Genomic DNA, 15,937 nt, shown 5'->3' with positions numbered 1-15,937 from the left:
CATCCATCTTCTATTTTCTATATCTATATCTATATCTATATCTATATCTATATCTATATCTATATCTATATCTATATCTATCTATCTATCTATCTATCTATCTATACATACATACATACATACATACATACATACATACATACATACATACATACATATACATCCATACACAAACACATTTATATCTTCTATATCTATTCTCTATGTATCTTCCTTCCATACACACACACACATACACACACACCCCTTCTATATCTATCTATCTAAACTGGAGGAGGGGGGGTTGTTCCAGCATAACTCTGGAACGCCTCGAGCAATTTCAACCAAACTGGTACACAGATGATTTACTCTCTGGAAACAAATACTGTGGGGGTAAGACACCTCTTAACATCCCTCGGGGTGTGTGTTCTGCTAAGATACAGCCTGTTGTGCTTTAAAATGCTTCTACCATACTGCCGTAAAATGACTTCTACTGTACAGCGCAGTGGAGTTGGCATGGTAATGGCTTCACAGTGCTCCACAAGGGGGCTCCTTCTGGCAAGGGGAAAAATCCAACGTTAGAAATTACGTTTGGTCCTGACATTTCCCCCCCCCCCCTATAAATAAATACCCGGGCAATGCCAGGTTATCGGCTAGTTCTAAATAATAAAGCTTTTGTAGATTTAACAAAGCTTCTCTGTCTGCCTTCCATCACAGCCGAAAATCTCCAGATTCAAAGCTACCCTGCAGGCCCCAAGGATGAGTCATCCTCATTTATCTTTCTCCAGCCTTCTTTCCTTCCCCGCCCTCCCCCCAAGCAAATGCTTCCCACCTCTTCTTTCAGGAAGATTCCTTCTTTCTTTCCTTCTCTTTCTCTTTCCTTCTCTTTCTCTTTCTTTCCTTCCTTCTTCCTTTCCTTCGCTTTCTTTCCTACTCTTTCTCTTTCCTTCCTTCCCTTTCTTTCTTTTTCCTTCTTTCTTTCCTTCTTTCTCTTTCCTTCTCTTTCTATTTCCTTCCTCCTTTCTCTTTCCTTCTTTCTTTCCCTTTCTTTCCTTCTTTCTTTCCTTCTTTCTTTCTTTCCTTCTCTTTCTCTTTCCTTCCTTCCTTCCTTCTCTTTCTTTCCTTCTCTTTCTTCTTCCATCCTTCTTTCTTTCTTTCTTTCTTTTTCTTTTTCTTTCTTTTTTTCCTTCCTTCTTTCTTTCCTTTCTCTTTCTTTCTTTCTTTCTTTTTCTTTCTCTTTCTTTCTTTCTTTCTTTTTCTTTCTCTTTCTTTCTTTCCTTCCTTCTTTCTTTCTTTCCCTTTCTTTCTTTCCTTCTTTCCTTCCTTCTTTCTTTCTTTCTTTCTTTTTTTCTCTCTTTCTTATTGGCCTCCTTTCTGGGGCCAATAAGTTCAAGGATTCTTCAGCTCCGAAAACTTCCCTCCATTCCTCTATAGGGCTTATTTATTGGCTTGTATACAAGTAGTCCTCGACTTATAACAGTTCATTCAATGACCATTCAAAGTTACAGCGGCACTGAAAAACGTGACTTACGACCGTTTTTTTCACAGTTTACGGCCATTGCAGCATCCCCACGGTCACGTATTTATCTAACATGAAATAGGGTCCCCTGCTTGAGCAGGGGGTTGGACTAGAAGACCTCCAAGGTCCCTTCCAACTCTGTTGTTCCATTCCTATTCTTTTCCCTTCCCTCTTCATTCTCTCCTTTCTTCCTCCTTTCCCTCTTTCCTCCTTTTTTTCTTCCTTGCTCTCTTCCTCTCTTTTTCTCTTCTTTCCTCTCTCCCTTTCTCCTTTCCTGTCCCTTCTTGCACGCTCAAATGCCAAAGGGGAAACAGTTCTCCTTGAAACCCCAATGAAACTTTCTTTAATTGCTTTGAAAATGTTCACTTAACTAAATAGCAGTTAGACTTATATACCGCTTCATGGGGCTTTCAGCCCACTCTAAGCGGTTTACAGAGTCAGCCTCTCCCCCCCAACAATCTGGCTCCTCATTTTACCCACCTCGGAAGGATGGAAGGCTGAGTCAACCTTGAGCCGGTGAGATCTGAACTGCTGAACTGCTGAACTAGCAGTCAGCTGAAGTGGCCTGCAGTACTGCACTCTACCCACTGCGCCACCTCGGCTAAATGATGGAAGGGACCGGGCGATTTATTTGTTTCCCAGCGATATGTTAATGAGGTTCCTTCTGACACTTAACGGTTCCCTGGGGCCTCATTTGCATGAAGAAATGAAGTCATCAAACGTGACCAGGGGGGGGAAACTGAGGCATGGCAAAGGATTTTGTTCCGGTGACCCAAATCCATGTTGCAAAGCCGCGCGGACAAAATAGAAAATGTTGTATTTTCTGACCCCCGCCCTTTGACAATTTCTTATTCTCCGTTCCAATTCAGAATAAATAATTTTCTATTGGAGGATTTCCTTGTTTTCGCTTTTATAAGCGATCGCCACCGTTTCTGCGGTGGCCTGGTCTTAACTTTTCTTCCGTAAGCATTTATTTTGCAAAGTCTTTTTTTTTTTTTTTGGTAACGACGGTTTCGAGGGGGCACGGCTGGGAAGCCTGCAGCTGAATCGATTGTTGCATTGATTCTCACCGCTTAGGGCAGCCTGGACACGTTGTGACTCATTAGAAACAGACACCCCCCCCCCCCAAAAAAGTGGTCAGAATGCTATTTTCTATATAATAGTCTATTATATCCCAGGGGTTGAAATGTAGGGTCCTTGGTGCTCTCTGAACTTGGCGGTTTTCTTGCAGACGTTTCATTACCCAACTAGGGAACCTCATCAGTGCTACAGGGAACTGGGTAGGGGGGGATGGTTGGGAGGAGGAGGACTGTGGGGTCCTTGGCGCTCTCTGAACTTAGCGATTTTCTTGCAGACGTTTCATTACCCAACTAGGGAACATTACCAGTGATCCACCCATCCTTCCTTCCTTCCTTCTTTCCTTCCTTCCTTCCTTCCTTCCTTCCTTCCTTTCTTCCTTCTTTCCTTCCTTCCTTCCTTCCCTTCATTCTTTCTCCTTGGTGCTCTCTGAACTTGGTGGTTTTCTTGCAGACGTTTCATTACCCAACTAGGGAACATTACCAGTGATCCACCCATCCTTCCTTCCTTCCTTCCTTCCTTCTTTCCTTCCTTCCTTCCTTCCTTCCTTTCATTCTTTCTCCTTGGTGCTCTCTGAACTTGGTGGTTTTCTTGCAGACGTTTCATTACCCAACTAGGGAACATTACCAGTGATCCACCCATCCTTCCTTCCTTCCTTACTTCCTTCCTTCCTTCCTTCCTTCCTTCCTTCCTTCCCTTCATTCTTTCTCCTTGGTGCTCTCTGAACTTGGTGGTTTTCTTGCAGACGTTTCATTACCCAACTAGGGAACATTACCAGTGATCCACCCATCCATCCTTCCTTCCTTCCTTCCTTCCTTCCTTCCTTCCTTCCTTCCTTCCTTCTTTCCTTCCTTCCTTCCCTTCATTCTTTCTCCTTGGAGCTCTCTGAACTTGGTGGTTTTCTTGCAGGCGTTTCATTACCCAACTAGGGAACATTACCAGTGATCCATCCATCCATCCATCCATCCTTCCTTCCTTCCTTCCTTCCTTCCTTCCTTCTTCCCTCCTTCCTTCTTTCCTTCCTTCCTTCCTTCCTTCCTTCTTTCCTTCCTTCCTTCCTTCCTTCTTCCCTTCCTTCCTTCCTTCTTTCCTTCCTTCCTTCCTTCCTTCCTTCCTTTCTTCCTTCTTTCCTTCCTTCCTTCCTTCCCTTCATTCTTTCTCCTTGGTGCTCTCTGAACTTGGTGGTTTTCTTGCAGGCGTTTCATTACCCAACTAGGGAACATTACCAGTGATCCATCCTTCCTTCCTTCCTTCCTTCCTTCCTTCCTTCCTTCCTTCCTTCCTTCCTTCTTTCCTTCCCTTCAGTCTTTCTCCTTGGTGCTCTCTGAACTTGGTGGTTTTCTTGCAGACGTTTCATTACCAAACTAGGTAACATCATCAGTGCTAGGCGGTGCAAAGCTCACTTCCCTAGGTAACTGATGATGTTACCTAGTAATGAAACATGTGCAAGAAAACAACGAAGACCCTACAGTCCTCCTCCTCCTCCTCCCTGCAAATCCCAGTGTCTTCTGATGATGTTACCTAGTTGGGTCATGAAATGTCTCCAAGCAATCAACCACACTCAGACAGCACCAAAAATCCTGCAGAAAAAAGAAATCTCATTTGCTTTCAAGCATTCTCCCGTTCTCTCTCTCTGTCTCTCTCTGTCTCTCTCTGTCTCTCTCTCTCTGTGTCTGTCTCTCTCTCTCTCTCTTTCTCTCTCTCTTTCTCTCTCTGTCTCTCTCTCTCTTTCTCTCTCTGTCTCTCTCTCTTTCTCTCTCTCTCTTTCTCTCTTTTCTCTCTTTCTCTCTTTTCTCTCTTTCCCTATCTGTCTCTCTCTCTCTTTCTCTCTTTTCTCTCTTTCTCTCTCTCTGTGTCTATTTCTCTCTCTCTCTCTCTCTCTCTGTCTCTCTGTCTCTCTCTGTGTCTCTCTGTCTCTCTCTCTTTCTCTCTCTTTCTCTCTTTTCTCTCTTTCCCTATCTGTCTCTCTCTCTCTCTTTCTCTCTTTTCTCTCTTTCTCTCTCTCTGTGTCTATTTCTCTCTCTCTCTCTCTCTCTGTCTCTCTTTCTCTCTCTGTGTCTCTCTCTGTCTCTCTCTCTCTCTCGCACAAACACACACACTCTTCCTGTCCCATGATCTGCCCTTGGGACCCATATTTGATATCAAAAGCATCACGACTACCCAAAGGGTATCTTTGCGCGACTTACATAATCCGTTATCATTTGGGCAGTAACACAAATGTGACAAATTACGTAAGTTAGGCCTTCTTATGTCACAAGGCTACGGAGGCTCAAAACGGCATAAGCTCCCCCATCATCACAGGACCCAGTTCTGAGTTTCACTAACAAGGCACAAGATTCGGCAAAACCAGAGGCCCCGGGAATCGCCAAGTGTCGGGCACGACTTAATGGACCACATCATCCTCATCACCCACGACGACAACAGTAATTTCGAAATAAAAGGAGAAGGGAAGCAGTGCAATTGTGAACTGAAAGAAGTAGCAATATTAGCAATAGCCCTTGGGCTTTTATCTTTTATCTTATAGCTTTTACAGCCCTCTCTAAGCGCTTTACAGAGTCAGCCTGTTGCCCCAACAATCTGGGTCCTCATTTTACCCACCTTGGAAGGACGGAAGGCTGAGTCAACCTGGAGCCAGTCAAGATCGAACTCCTCACAGTGAGTTATTCTGCAATAGTGCATTCTAACCACTGTGCCACCACAGCCCTTCCTTCCTTCCTTCCTTCCTTCCTTCCTTCCTTCCTTCCTTCCTTCCCTTCCTCCCCACTTAGCACTAGCCCTTAGACTTATATACCTCTTCACAGTGCTTTCCAGCCTCCTCTAAGTGGTTTACAGAGTCATCCTCTTGCCCCCAACAATCTGGGTCCTCATTTTACCCACCTTGGAAGGACGGAAAGCTGAGTCAAACTTGAACCTGGTGAGATTTGAACTGCCAAATTGCAGGCAGCTGGCAGGCAGCAGAAGCACCCTGCAGTAATGCACTCTAATTACGAGGAAGGAAGGAAGGAAGGAAGGAAGGAAGGAAGGAAGGAAGGGAGGGAGGGAGGGAGGGAGGGAGGGAGGGAGGGAGAAGGAAGGAAGGAAATGAAAAAGAAGGAAGGAAGGACTAGCAATATCAGACTTATATACCGCTTCATAGTGCTTTTACAGCCCTCTCTAAGCGGTTTACAGAGTCAGCCTCTTGTCCCCAACCATCTGGGTCCTCATTTTCCCCACCTCGGAAGGACGGAAGGCTGAGTCAACCTTGAGCCAGGCAGAATTGAACTCCTGGCAGTGGGCAGAGTTAGCCTGCAATACTGGATTCTAACAAGAAGGAAGGAAGGGAGAAGGAAGGAAATGAAAATGAAGGAAGGGAGGACTAGCAACAGCAGACTTATCTACCGCTTGATAGTGTTTTACAGCCCTCTCTAAGCATTTTACAGAGTCAGCCTCTTGCCCCCCAACAATCTGGGTCCTCATTTTACCCACCTCGGAAGGACAGAAGGATGAGTTGAATTGGTCAGGATCAAACTCCTGGCAGTGAGTTTGTCTGCAATACTGCATTCTAACCCCCACTGCGCCACCACAGCCCTTCCTTCCTTCCTTCCTTCCTTCCTTCCTTCCTTCCTTCCTTCCTTCCTTCCTTCCTTCCTTCCTTCCTCCCTCCCTCCCTCCCTCCCTCCCTCCCTCCCTCCCTCCCTCCCTCCCTCCCTTCTTAACAATAGCACTTAGATTTATATACGGCCTCACAGTGCTTTCACAACCATCTCTAACCAGTTTACGAGTCAGCCTTTTGGCCTCCAACAATCTGGGTCCTCATTTTAGCGACCTTGGAAGGACGGAAGGCTGAGTCAACAGCGAGTTAGCCTGCAATACAACATTCTAACCACTGAACCGCCACGGCCCTGGAAGTCTCAGCCCGCCTTCAATTTCCTGCTCGTTCCTGGCCCTGCTCGTCTTACCTGGGACGGGTGCAAGTACGGCTCGGGCGACGCCAAATTCGTCTGCACGGACACGCTCTTCTCCAGCAGGATCTGCGGAAAGCCCAGCTTCTCAAACGGGTTGCGCTTCCAGTGCTTGTTCTCCTGCTGCGCCAGAGCCTCGTCCTCGCTGAAGGCGCGCACCACCGGACCCGGCATAGGCAGCGGCACGGCCCCGTCGCTCTCGTACCCCGAGCCGTCCTTCTGGGAGTCCCAGCTGCTGCGCTGCTTCATATGGTAGTGGGCTTGCTGCGCTTCCCAAGCCAGGCGGGCCTGAGCCAGGAAGGGCTCCGCCGAAGCCCTGCAGGAATCCCCCTCCAACGACCGGCTCTCCAGACGCCCGCCCGGGGACCGGCTGCACCCGGACAGAGGCCTGTCCTCTGGCATGCCTTCGTCACGCTCGCCGGAGCCGTCGGTGGACGACGTGTTGGGGTCGTACGAAAACGCGGGCTTCCGACTCTTCCGTTTGCGGCTGCCCGGGGAGTAACCCATGGAGGACAAGGTGTTCTGCTGGCTGGAGCAGGACATGGAGTCCTCCCCCTGCGCTGACATGACGGCCGGAGGGCTGTGCCGGAAATCTGCTCCTTCCATGCTGCTGTAATCTCCCGATTTGATCTCCAGGCGCTGGTCCCGCATCAGACAGGGGCTGTGCTGCAGCGAGTAGGAGCCACCGATAGGGTTAGGGGAGTATTTGTGGCGGGGGGCGCTCTTCATGGTAGGGCTGGACCCCACCTGCTCCACGTACACCAGTTGCCGCACGTACTCCTTGCCGGCCGGGCTGTACTCCAGGCTCATGAAGCGGTCCGAGCCCTTCTGTTTGGTCAGTACCAGTTGCTGGTACGGGGAGTTGGAGCCCTGTTTGGGCGACTGCAGGAACGGGTGGGGTTTGCGGATGGGGGATTTTTGAGGCGAACCCGCTTTGTAGCTCCCGCTGGCCTCGAACTGCATATCCACCGGCGGCTCGTCGTAGATGGGGGCCTGGTACTCCATGGGGGGCTCCTCGTACAAGGGCGGTTCGTAGGCGTAGCGCGGGGAGGAGGGCTGCGACTCGCTGGAGTGCTTACGGTGCTGGCCCTGCATCGGGGAGCAGAAGGGGTCCCCCCTGCCCAGGAGCGGAGAGCAGCTGCCCACATGATCGGCCCGTTTCAGGAAGGGCGACTGCTTCCGCTCGGGGAAGAAGACCGAGTTGTCGGAGTCGGTGGCAAAGGTTTGGAGGTTGGGGGACGGCTGGCCGCCCGAGGGCCTCCGTGACCGGGTGCCCGGTTGATGGTCAAGGGTGTAGCCGTTACCCTGGTGCATCAGGAAGCTGGGCTCGCGGTCCGTCACCTTGATCAGCATCCGTTCCTTGGTCCCCGTGTTCCACCGGAGAGAAGATGCCCTGAGAAGAGGAGAAAGAGAAGAACGGGGATCAGGAAAAATGACCAAGAGATGTCGCCTGGTCCACGAGCATTGAATTTTCTAATATATATATATATTATTATGTTTTCATTCTATACAATCACATATTCACTGTGCTTAATCAGGGCATATAACATTGAGTAATAAACACGGCCCTCACTTATATAGAAAATGCCCTCTACAATACAAACCCAATATACCACCTTGGCCCACCATACACCCTCTTTCAACCCCCTCCAACTTTCATTCTTCCTTCTTACATACCCCTCTACTACCTACTTCCTCTCCCCTTCTTTCTAACCCTAACCCTATCACTCCCTCTAATCCATTCCCTCCCTCCCTTCTCCTCCTCCTCTCTCTCACCCTCTCCACCCTCCTTCTTCTTTCACTCGACTCTTTCCTTCGGTATATTTCTATTACCTTCCAGTATATTCGGTTTGTTCTATTTTCGCACTAACATTGAAAAGCCACAGTATACAAATACAATCATGGAATTTAACACATATTGTATTTCCCCCCCTCCCCCCTCCCCCTAAATCCCCACCTCCCTTCCCTCCCCCCCGACTTCCCAAAGACCATACGTGGTATAACTTTTGGACAATCACAGTCTAAAATATCTCTACGTTGAACTCAGCTTCTTACTGTTACCCAAATTTTAAACAATTTAAATTGTTACTGATACTAAGCATAAGCTATCTGGAGTTTCTTAGTCCCATATTTACTTTTTATGTAATCAATCCATTTAAACAAATAAGAGATCAAAGCTCAATGCATATAAAGAGGATATATAATGTACTAATACAGATGGATTCTGAAACGGAACTGATTAAGGATTGTATGATAAAATGGGCTCAGAATATCGAGGAACCAATAATGCTTGAAACATGGGAAAGAATCTGGGTAAGAAATGTGAAATTTACACAAGCACAAAACTTGAGAGAAAATTTTCACGAGCATTGAATTTTCATCAGGATCTGTAACACAAAAAGAGGCTGGACAGAAACGCATTCGTCGGTAGAACCCCAAATGACCCAGCGTGTCCATGAGGGCTTCCTCCTTAGGGGAACTTTTGGAGAACTTGCCCTGCCATGATCCTAGACCGGGGGTCTCCAAACCTGGCAGCTTTTAAGATTCGTGAAGGACTTCAACTCCCAGAACTCCTGGCTGTCCACAAGTTTTTTAAAAAAGTTTATTTATTTATTTTCCATTTAAAAAAATATAAACATTTCATCTCCCCTTAAGCAGTGTGTTATCTGGGTATAATATTTCTGTGCAACAACATGCGACCACAAATTATATACATTGAACAATTATCTCATGTGTAAATCTTCATTTCCTTCATAACATATCTTCTAATCAAAATACAATAATATTAAACATAATTATTCTCATACTTATCAGTTGCCATTTTATTCTTATCTTTACCTTAATGTAATCTATTCTTTTTCTTTTCTTCTTCCTTCCTTTATTTCCAATTTCCTTTTTTATCTTCTAACCCAGTGTTTTTCAACCACTGTGCCGCGGCACACTAGTGTGCCGTGACATAGTGTAAGGTGTGCCGTGGGAAAAACACTTTATATATAGTCAATATAGGCACAGAGTTAATTTTTTTAAACATTTTCTAATGGTGGTGTGCCTCGTGATTATTTTTTTTAATGAAAAAAGTGTGCCTTTGCACAAAAAGGTTGAAAAACACTGCTCTAACCATTGATAAAAAGCTTCCCATATTATATAATAATCTGTTTGTTCCTTTCCTTGATTGCTAGTGTCAATCTGTTCATTTCTGCACATTCTAACATTTTCCTAATCACCTTCTCATCGATAGGAATCTCTTCACTTTTCCAATATCGTGCAAATACCATCCTAGCTGCTGCTAATGCATGAATAATTAAATATATATTTTCTTGTAAATGTGTTTTTATTTTCCATTTTCATTTCGTACAGTCACATATATACTGCGCATAACCGGGGGCCATATAACAATAAACAATAAACACAGCCATTCCTCTTGTCAACAATACCCCCCAAAATAGAAACCCAATGTACCTCTTCGACCCTCCATACACCCTTTCTTTCTGTCCACAAGTTTTAAAGTGGCCAAGTCTGCAGAGTTCTGAAAGGAACCACCCGACGTATCACATCTTACAATACTGGTTGGTTAAAGGGTGGGTTTTATTTAATTTATATCCCGCATTGCGGATGTAGGTTTCACAGTTCCGAGAAACGCATCCAAAGAAACCACAACTTCGAGGCAAGAAGTTTCCTCAAAGAACATATTTATTGGATACATCATATCGGCACAGCTTAGGGAAAACCCAACTCTAAAAGTTTCCCGCTATCATAGCATAACTAAGGAGTAAATGTTTCCCTCCCCAAGTGTCACTCCTTTCCTCCTTCAACTGAAACCTCTTGGGATGACCTTGGTTCCCATGAGAAAAGTTCTTTGTCATGTCTGCGAGATGTTCTATTCACTTCCCCCCCTTACCCCCCCAATACATGGCTTACAGGTAAAAAGGAAGGGGAGGGACATACAAAAAATAAAAAAACAACATTAAAAATTCCACGACATTCATAACTTAGGATGGGGCTGGATAAATCAACAGCCCCAGGCCTGCTGGAACAGCCAGGTCTTAGTCGCTTTGCGGAAGGCTGGAAGGGTAGTAAGGGTCCGGATCTCAACGGGGAGATCGTTCCATAGGGCCGGAGCAGCTACAGAGAAGGCCCTCCCCCGGGGAGTCGCCAGCCAACATTGACCGGCAGATGGAATTCGGAGGAGGCCTAGTCTGTGGGATCTAATAGGTCTTTGGGAGGTAACTGGCAGGAGGCAGTCTCTCAAGTACCCAGGTCCGATACCATGTAGGGCTTTAAAAGTAACGACTAGCGCCTTGAAGCGTGTCCGGAGACTAATGGGTAGCCAGTGCAGCTCGCGGAAGATAGGTGTAACGTGGGTGTACCGAGGTGCACCCACAATCGCTCACGCGGCTGCGTCCTGGACAAGCTGAAGTCTTCGAACACTCTTCAAGGGCTGCCCCACGTAGAGCGCGTTACAGTAACGCAATGCCAGAAACCGGAAAACAGACCTTTCTTCCGGTTTCTGGCATTGCCACATGCGCAGCTGATCGTCCCATGCATATGCGCACCAGAAATCCAGAAAGAGAATGGGCAACGCCATGCGTGCCAGGCGACGTGGCTTCGCGTGCCACTTTTGGCACCTGTGCCGTAGGTTTGCCGTCATGGGTATAAGATCTGGTGCCTTGTGTGATTTAGATTCCTCTAAGTGAGGCTGTTTCCTGGGAAATCAACGCAGCTGGATGTTAGAGATGATGCTTTCTGATGCTCCCTGCCTTCCCGGGCGCCGTCCCAGCAACCTACTTCTGTGATGCTTCAAAATATGCCTGGAGTGAAATGTCTAACCCAGCGAGCAGGCTGTGTGCCTCACCTAGTGGGATAATCGTAACTAATATAATTACCTACGTGGGGGATTCATAGCTCTGCCGGGTAGATATTGAAAAACTGGGATTTTGCTCTAATGGAAGGTGAGTGACAGCATTTCCTCCTTCGCAACGGTAATCTCTCCCGTCTTGAAGTCTTTTGAAAAAAAAAAAAAACCCCGAAATCATTTAGCTTCACGGTAGACGACGGAAGCCTCTTATTGTTTCCAAACCGCGCTTCAAGAACCTCTCTTGCCCTATTTATTTTTTACCAACTCTTCCCAAATTTAAGAAGGTACAAAAAAAAAAGAAGAAGAAGAAAGAAAGAAGGAAACACACAGCGCAGAGCCGGCTTTTATTGTTCCGTACCGTTAATGGGTTTCCTAACCACTCGATGCTTTCATCAAAGCGCCGTCGAGAAAAAAACCAAGCGGGTCCGTTCGATAAAGAACGAAAAGCAACATACGAAGTGGCGAAAGAGAGAGAAAGGAGGGGGTTTTGCGCAAAGGAAAGACAATGGAACGGTTTTGAGGGGGGGAGATTAAATTAAAATGTCTTTTCTCTTTTCTTTTTATTTCCTGCCTCCCGTTACTTCTGGCCCATTGTTCTTTTTCTCTGGGTTTTGCGTTTAACTTTTCGTACCCCCAAAAAAGAGAAAAGCCAGCAGGATGGGGATGAAGGTTCATCTTTGGGACTACAAAGCCTATATTTGCATCCGAGGTCTCCGAGGTCCTTTCTTCTTTTGGATGCTTAAGAAAGACATGTTTGTACTATAAATGAATGGCGCGTGGCTTAGTAGGGTGTCCAAAAAGAGAATAGAATAGAATAGAATCAGAAATAGAATAGAAAATAAAATAGAATAGAATCAGAAATAGAACAGAATCAGAAATAGAATAGCATCAGAAATAGAATAGAATCAGAAATAGAATAGAAAATAGAATAGAATCAGAAATAGAATAGAATCAGAAATAGAATAGCATCAGAAATAGAATAGAATCAGAAATAGAATAGAAAATAGAATAGAATAGAATAGAAAATAGAATAGAATCAGAAATAGAATAGAATAGAAAATAGAATATAGAAAATAGAATAGAATTAAAAATAGAATAGAATAGAAAATAGAATAGAATCAGAAATAGAATAAAATAGAAAATAGAATAGAATAGAAAATAGAATAGAATCCGAAATAGAATAGAAAAGAATAGAAAATAGAATAGAATAGAAAATAGAATAGAATAGAATAGAAAATAGAATAGAATAGAAAATAGAATAGAATAGAATAGAATAGAATAGAAAATAGAATAGAATAGAATAGAAAATAGAATAGAAAATAGAATAGAAAATAGAATAGAAAATAGAATAGAATAGAAAATAGAATAGAATAGAATAGAATAGAAAATAGAATAGAATCAGAAATAGGATAGAATAGAAAATAGAATAGAATAGAAAATAGAATAGAAAATAGAAAATAGAATAATAGAATAATAGAATAGAAAATTGAATAGAAAATTGAATAGAACAGAACAGAATAGAATCAGAAATAGAATAGAATAGAATCAGAAATAGAATAGAATAGAATCAGAAATAGAATCAGAAATAGAGTAGAATAGAAAATACAACAGAACCGAATAGAATTTGGAATGGAATGGGAACAGGAATAGCCCCGAGGTCCCTTCTAACTCTGTTATTCTTCGTTCTGTGTTCTCCTGTGGCTTCCGTTGTAGCTTTTTGAGAAAGTCTCCTGCCATCTCTCAAAAATGATATCGGGCAAGTCTCCTGCTTGGCCAGGGTGATGGTGGTGGTGTTGGACTAGATGACCTCCAAGATCCCTTCCAACTCTGTTGTTCTGCTGTTCTGAGATTTCTCCCCATCTTCCAGATTTTGAGCATCTTCCTTCGGGCCTCTCCGAACGGAGCAAGGAAATGACTACGGTGAGGGGGGGGGGAGACCCTCCCCCTTTATGCTGGGTTCTGCCAGTGCCATCACTCCTCCAGGCACAACTTGAGTTTATTTTTTTTCAACTGCTGGAACGCGGCTGCATTTAGCCAGAGGCCCTGCCTGCCCATCTGTTCGTTCCCAGGATTAATAAGTTTACCAAAATGCATCGGAGGAGCAGGCAGGAAACACCTGTTGTAATTAAAACCTGCCAGCGTGTAAACCCTTAGTCCGTCGGCCACAGCAGCCATTAGAAAAGAAATCGCATCTGATTTCCTTGCATCTGTGGCAGAGAATGAGGCTCCTTTGAGCTGGGCCTCCACCTGAAGTCAGCACTTTGCAGTGGTTCTGTTTTATCCACAAACGTCAGGAGAGGAGATATATATATATATATGTTGTATTTCAGCTGATAAATAAATAAAGGGAGACTAGTATAGATCTATTTCAAGCTATTTAGCTCTCATCAGCTAGCCATACCCTTACTGGGATTTGAACCTGTGCTGTATTACATATTAAGCAGTTGTGTTAACCACTAAGCCACAAGGTTCTCCTCCTTTATCATATTTGGGCGTACCAGGGGTTGTGACACTAAATACATACCTATTTCCCTGGCTCAGTTGATAAAGGAGGAGAACCTTGTTCTCTTTTTTTTTATTTCTCATATATACATTTACAATTATATGATCTCATAACTGTTATTAATAATATGTATTTGTAACAATTTTTCTCCCCTACAGTTGACAATATACAACAATCCTACTTCTTCTTCCTTCCTTCCCTCCTTCCTTCCTTCCCTCCTTCCTTCCCTCCTTTCTTCTCTCCTTCTCTCCTTCCTTCCCTCCTTCCTTCCCTCCCTCCTTCCCCCTTCCCTCCCTCCTTTCTTCTCTCCTTCTCTCCTTCCTTCCCTCCTCTCTCCTTCTTTCCCTCCTTCCTTCCCTCCCTCCTTCCCCCTTCCCTCCCTCCTTTCTTCTCTCCTTCTCTCCTTCCCTCCTTCCTTCCCTCCTTTCTTCTCTCCTTCTCCCCTTCCTTTCCTCCTTCCTTCCCTCCCTCCTTCCAGTGGTTGCACGCTGCACAAACTGTCCTTCTAAGCCCGTTAGCCAAGAAAACAATTTGGTGGAGCGGTTGATAGACAGAAGCCAAGTATCTGTAAATTATCATTTGCCCCGTGATGGTGATGGTGCTGCCTTTTCTTTTGCTGTTTTCCAGGTCTGCTCAATGAATTGGAAAATAAAAAGAATTCTGCACTTTTTTCCTGTCTCAAGCTGGGCTCCGGTTCTTCTCTTCACATCTGGGTTGCACCTAATTGTGACACTCGCTGCTGCTCCGTGCGGAAAAGAAAAAAGGGAGGCCGATTTTAAAGCACACGGTAAACAATCTTTGGAGATGGCACGCGATCTCAGGCAGGAGGGAGGTTGCTCTGCTCGGTGAGGGCTTCAAGGCAGCCTCTCCACCCCAATGCATCAAGCTGTCTCACCCCAGCCTTGCCGGGTGGCCGTGTGCGTGCCGTTTTTTCGCTGCTGCTGGGCTCCTCTGCCAAAGAACACGGATTTGGATTTAGCGCCGATGACTAATGTCTTTTTGTGCAAACGGAACCCAAGCGCAGCTCTGTTTAATTTTCTGTCTCTGTCTTTCTGGAGAACACGGATGTATAAATTGTATGTAAGGCTGGGTGCTGTTGTTTTTTAACTTGTCCACAAAGGGAAAAAGTCAAGAGTTTTAATAATGTTGGAAGGGACCTTGGAGGTCTTCTAGTCCAACCCCCTGTTCATGCAGACCTTATGCCATTTGAGACAAGTGATTGTCCAGTCTCTTTTTTAAAAAAAACTCCAGGGATGGAGCACCCACGACTTCTGGAGGCAAGCAGTTCCACTGGTTAAAAGAATTATAGGAGAATATTTGGAAGGGACCTTGGAGGTCTTCTAGTCCACCCACCTACCCAAGCAGGAGACCCTAAACCATTTCCGACAGATGGAAGTCCAGTCTCTTCTTGAAAGCCTCCAGGGATGAAGCTCCCACAACTTCCGAAGGGAAATTCTGTTCCATGGGTTGATTGCTCTCACTGTCAGAAAATCCCTCCTTATTTCCAGGTTGAATCTCTCCTTGTTCAGTTTCCATCCATTCTTCCTTGTCTGGTGCTTTGGAGAATAGCTTGACCCCTTCCTCTCTGTGGCAACCCTCAAATATTGGAAGACTACTATCATGTCTCCCCTAGTCCTTCTCTTCACTAGACTAGCCAGGCCCAGTTCCTTTCAACTGATCTTCATATGTTTTATCCTCCAGTCCCCTAATCATCTTGGTTGCTCTTCTCTGCCCTCTTTCTGGAGTCTCAATCTATTTTTTAGAGTGTGGAGAGCAAAAATCGATGCACTACTCCAGGTGTGGTGTTACTAAGGCTTTATAGCGTGGCATTAATACCTCCCTTGATCTCGAATGTGTGTTTCCCCCTGTTAATGCAACTTAGGATTGCATTATACCAGTGTTTCTCAACCTTGGCTACTTGAAGATGTCTGGACTTCAACTCCCAGAATTCCCCAGCCAGCGAATGCTGGCTGGGGGAATTCTGGGAGTTGGAAGTCCAGATATCTTCAAGTGGCCAAGGTTGAGAAACACTGCATTATACCAATAAAAGCAAGGTCTCATCT

General features: G+C 45.2%; 1 protein-coding gene across 1 annotated transcript in view; it reads right to left on the bottom strand.

Moving 5' to 3' along the window:
- The window catches only part of ARHGAP39 (Rho GTPase activating protein 39), a 49,552-nt gene that overhangs the window by 28,641 nt on the left and 4,974 nt on the right, over positions 1-15,937 (bottom strand). The window contains exon 2 of the mRNA XM_087703537.1: positions 6,514-7,909. Coding sequence (XP_087559663.1) covers positions 6,514-7,909 — 1,396 coding nt within the window. The remainder of the gene's footprint in view (positions 1-6,513; positions 7,910-15,937) is intronic.

Source organism: Thamnophis sirtalis, unplaced genomic scaffold (genome assembly GCF_051295495.1).
Source record: "Thamnophis sirtalis isolate CommonGarterSnake01/CBP01778 unplaced genomic scaffold, rThaSir2_p1.2 scaffold_2, whole genome shotgun sequence".
NCBI lineage: Eukaryota > Metazoa > Chordata > Lepidosauria > Squamata > Natricidae > Thamnophis > Thamnophis sirtalis.
This window is presented reverse-complemented; position numbering and strand designations above follow the sequence as displayed.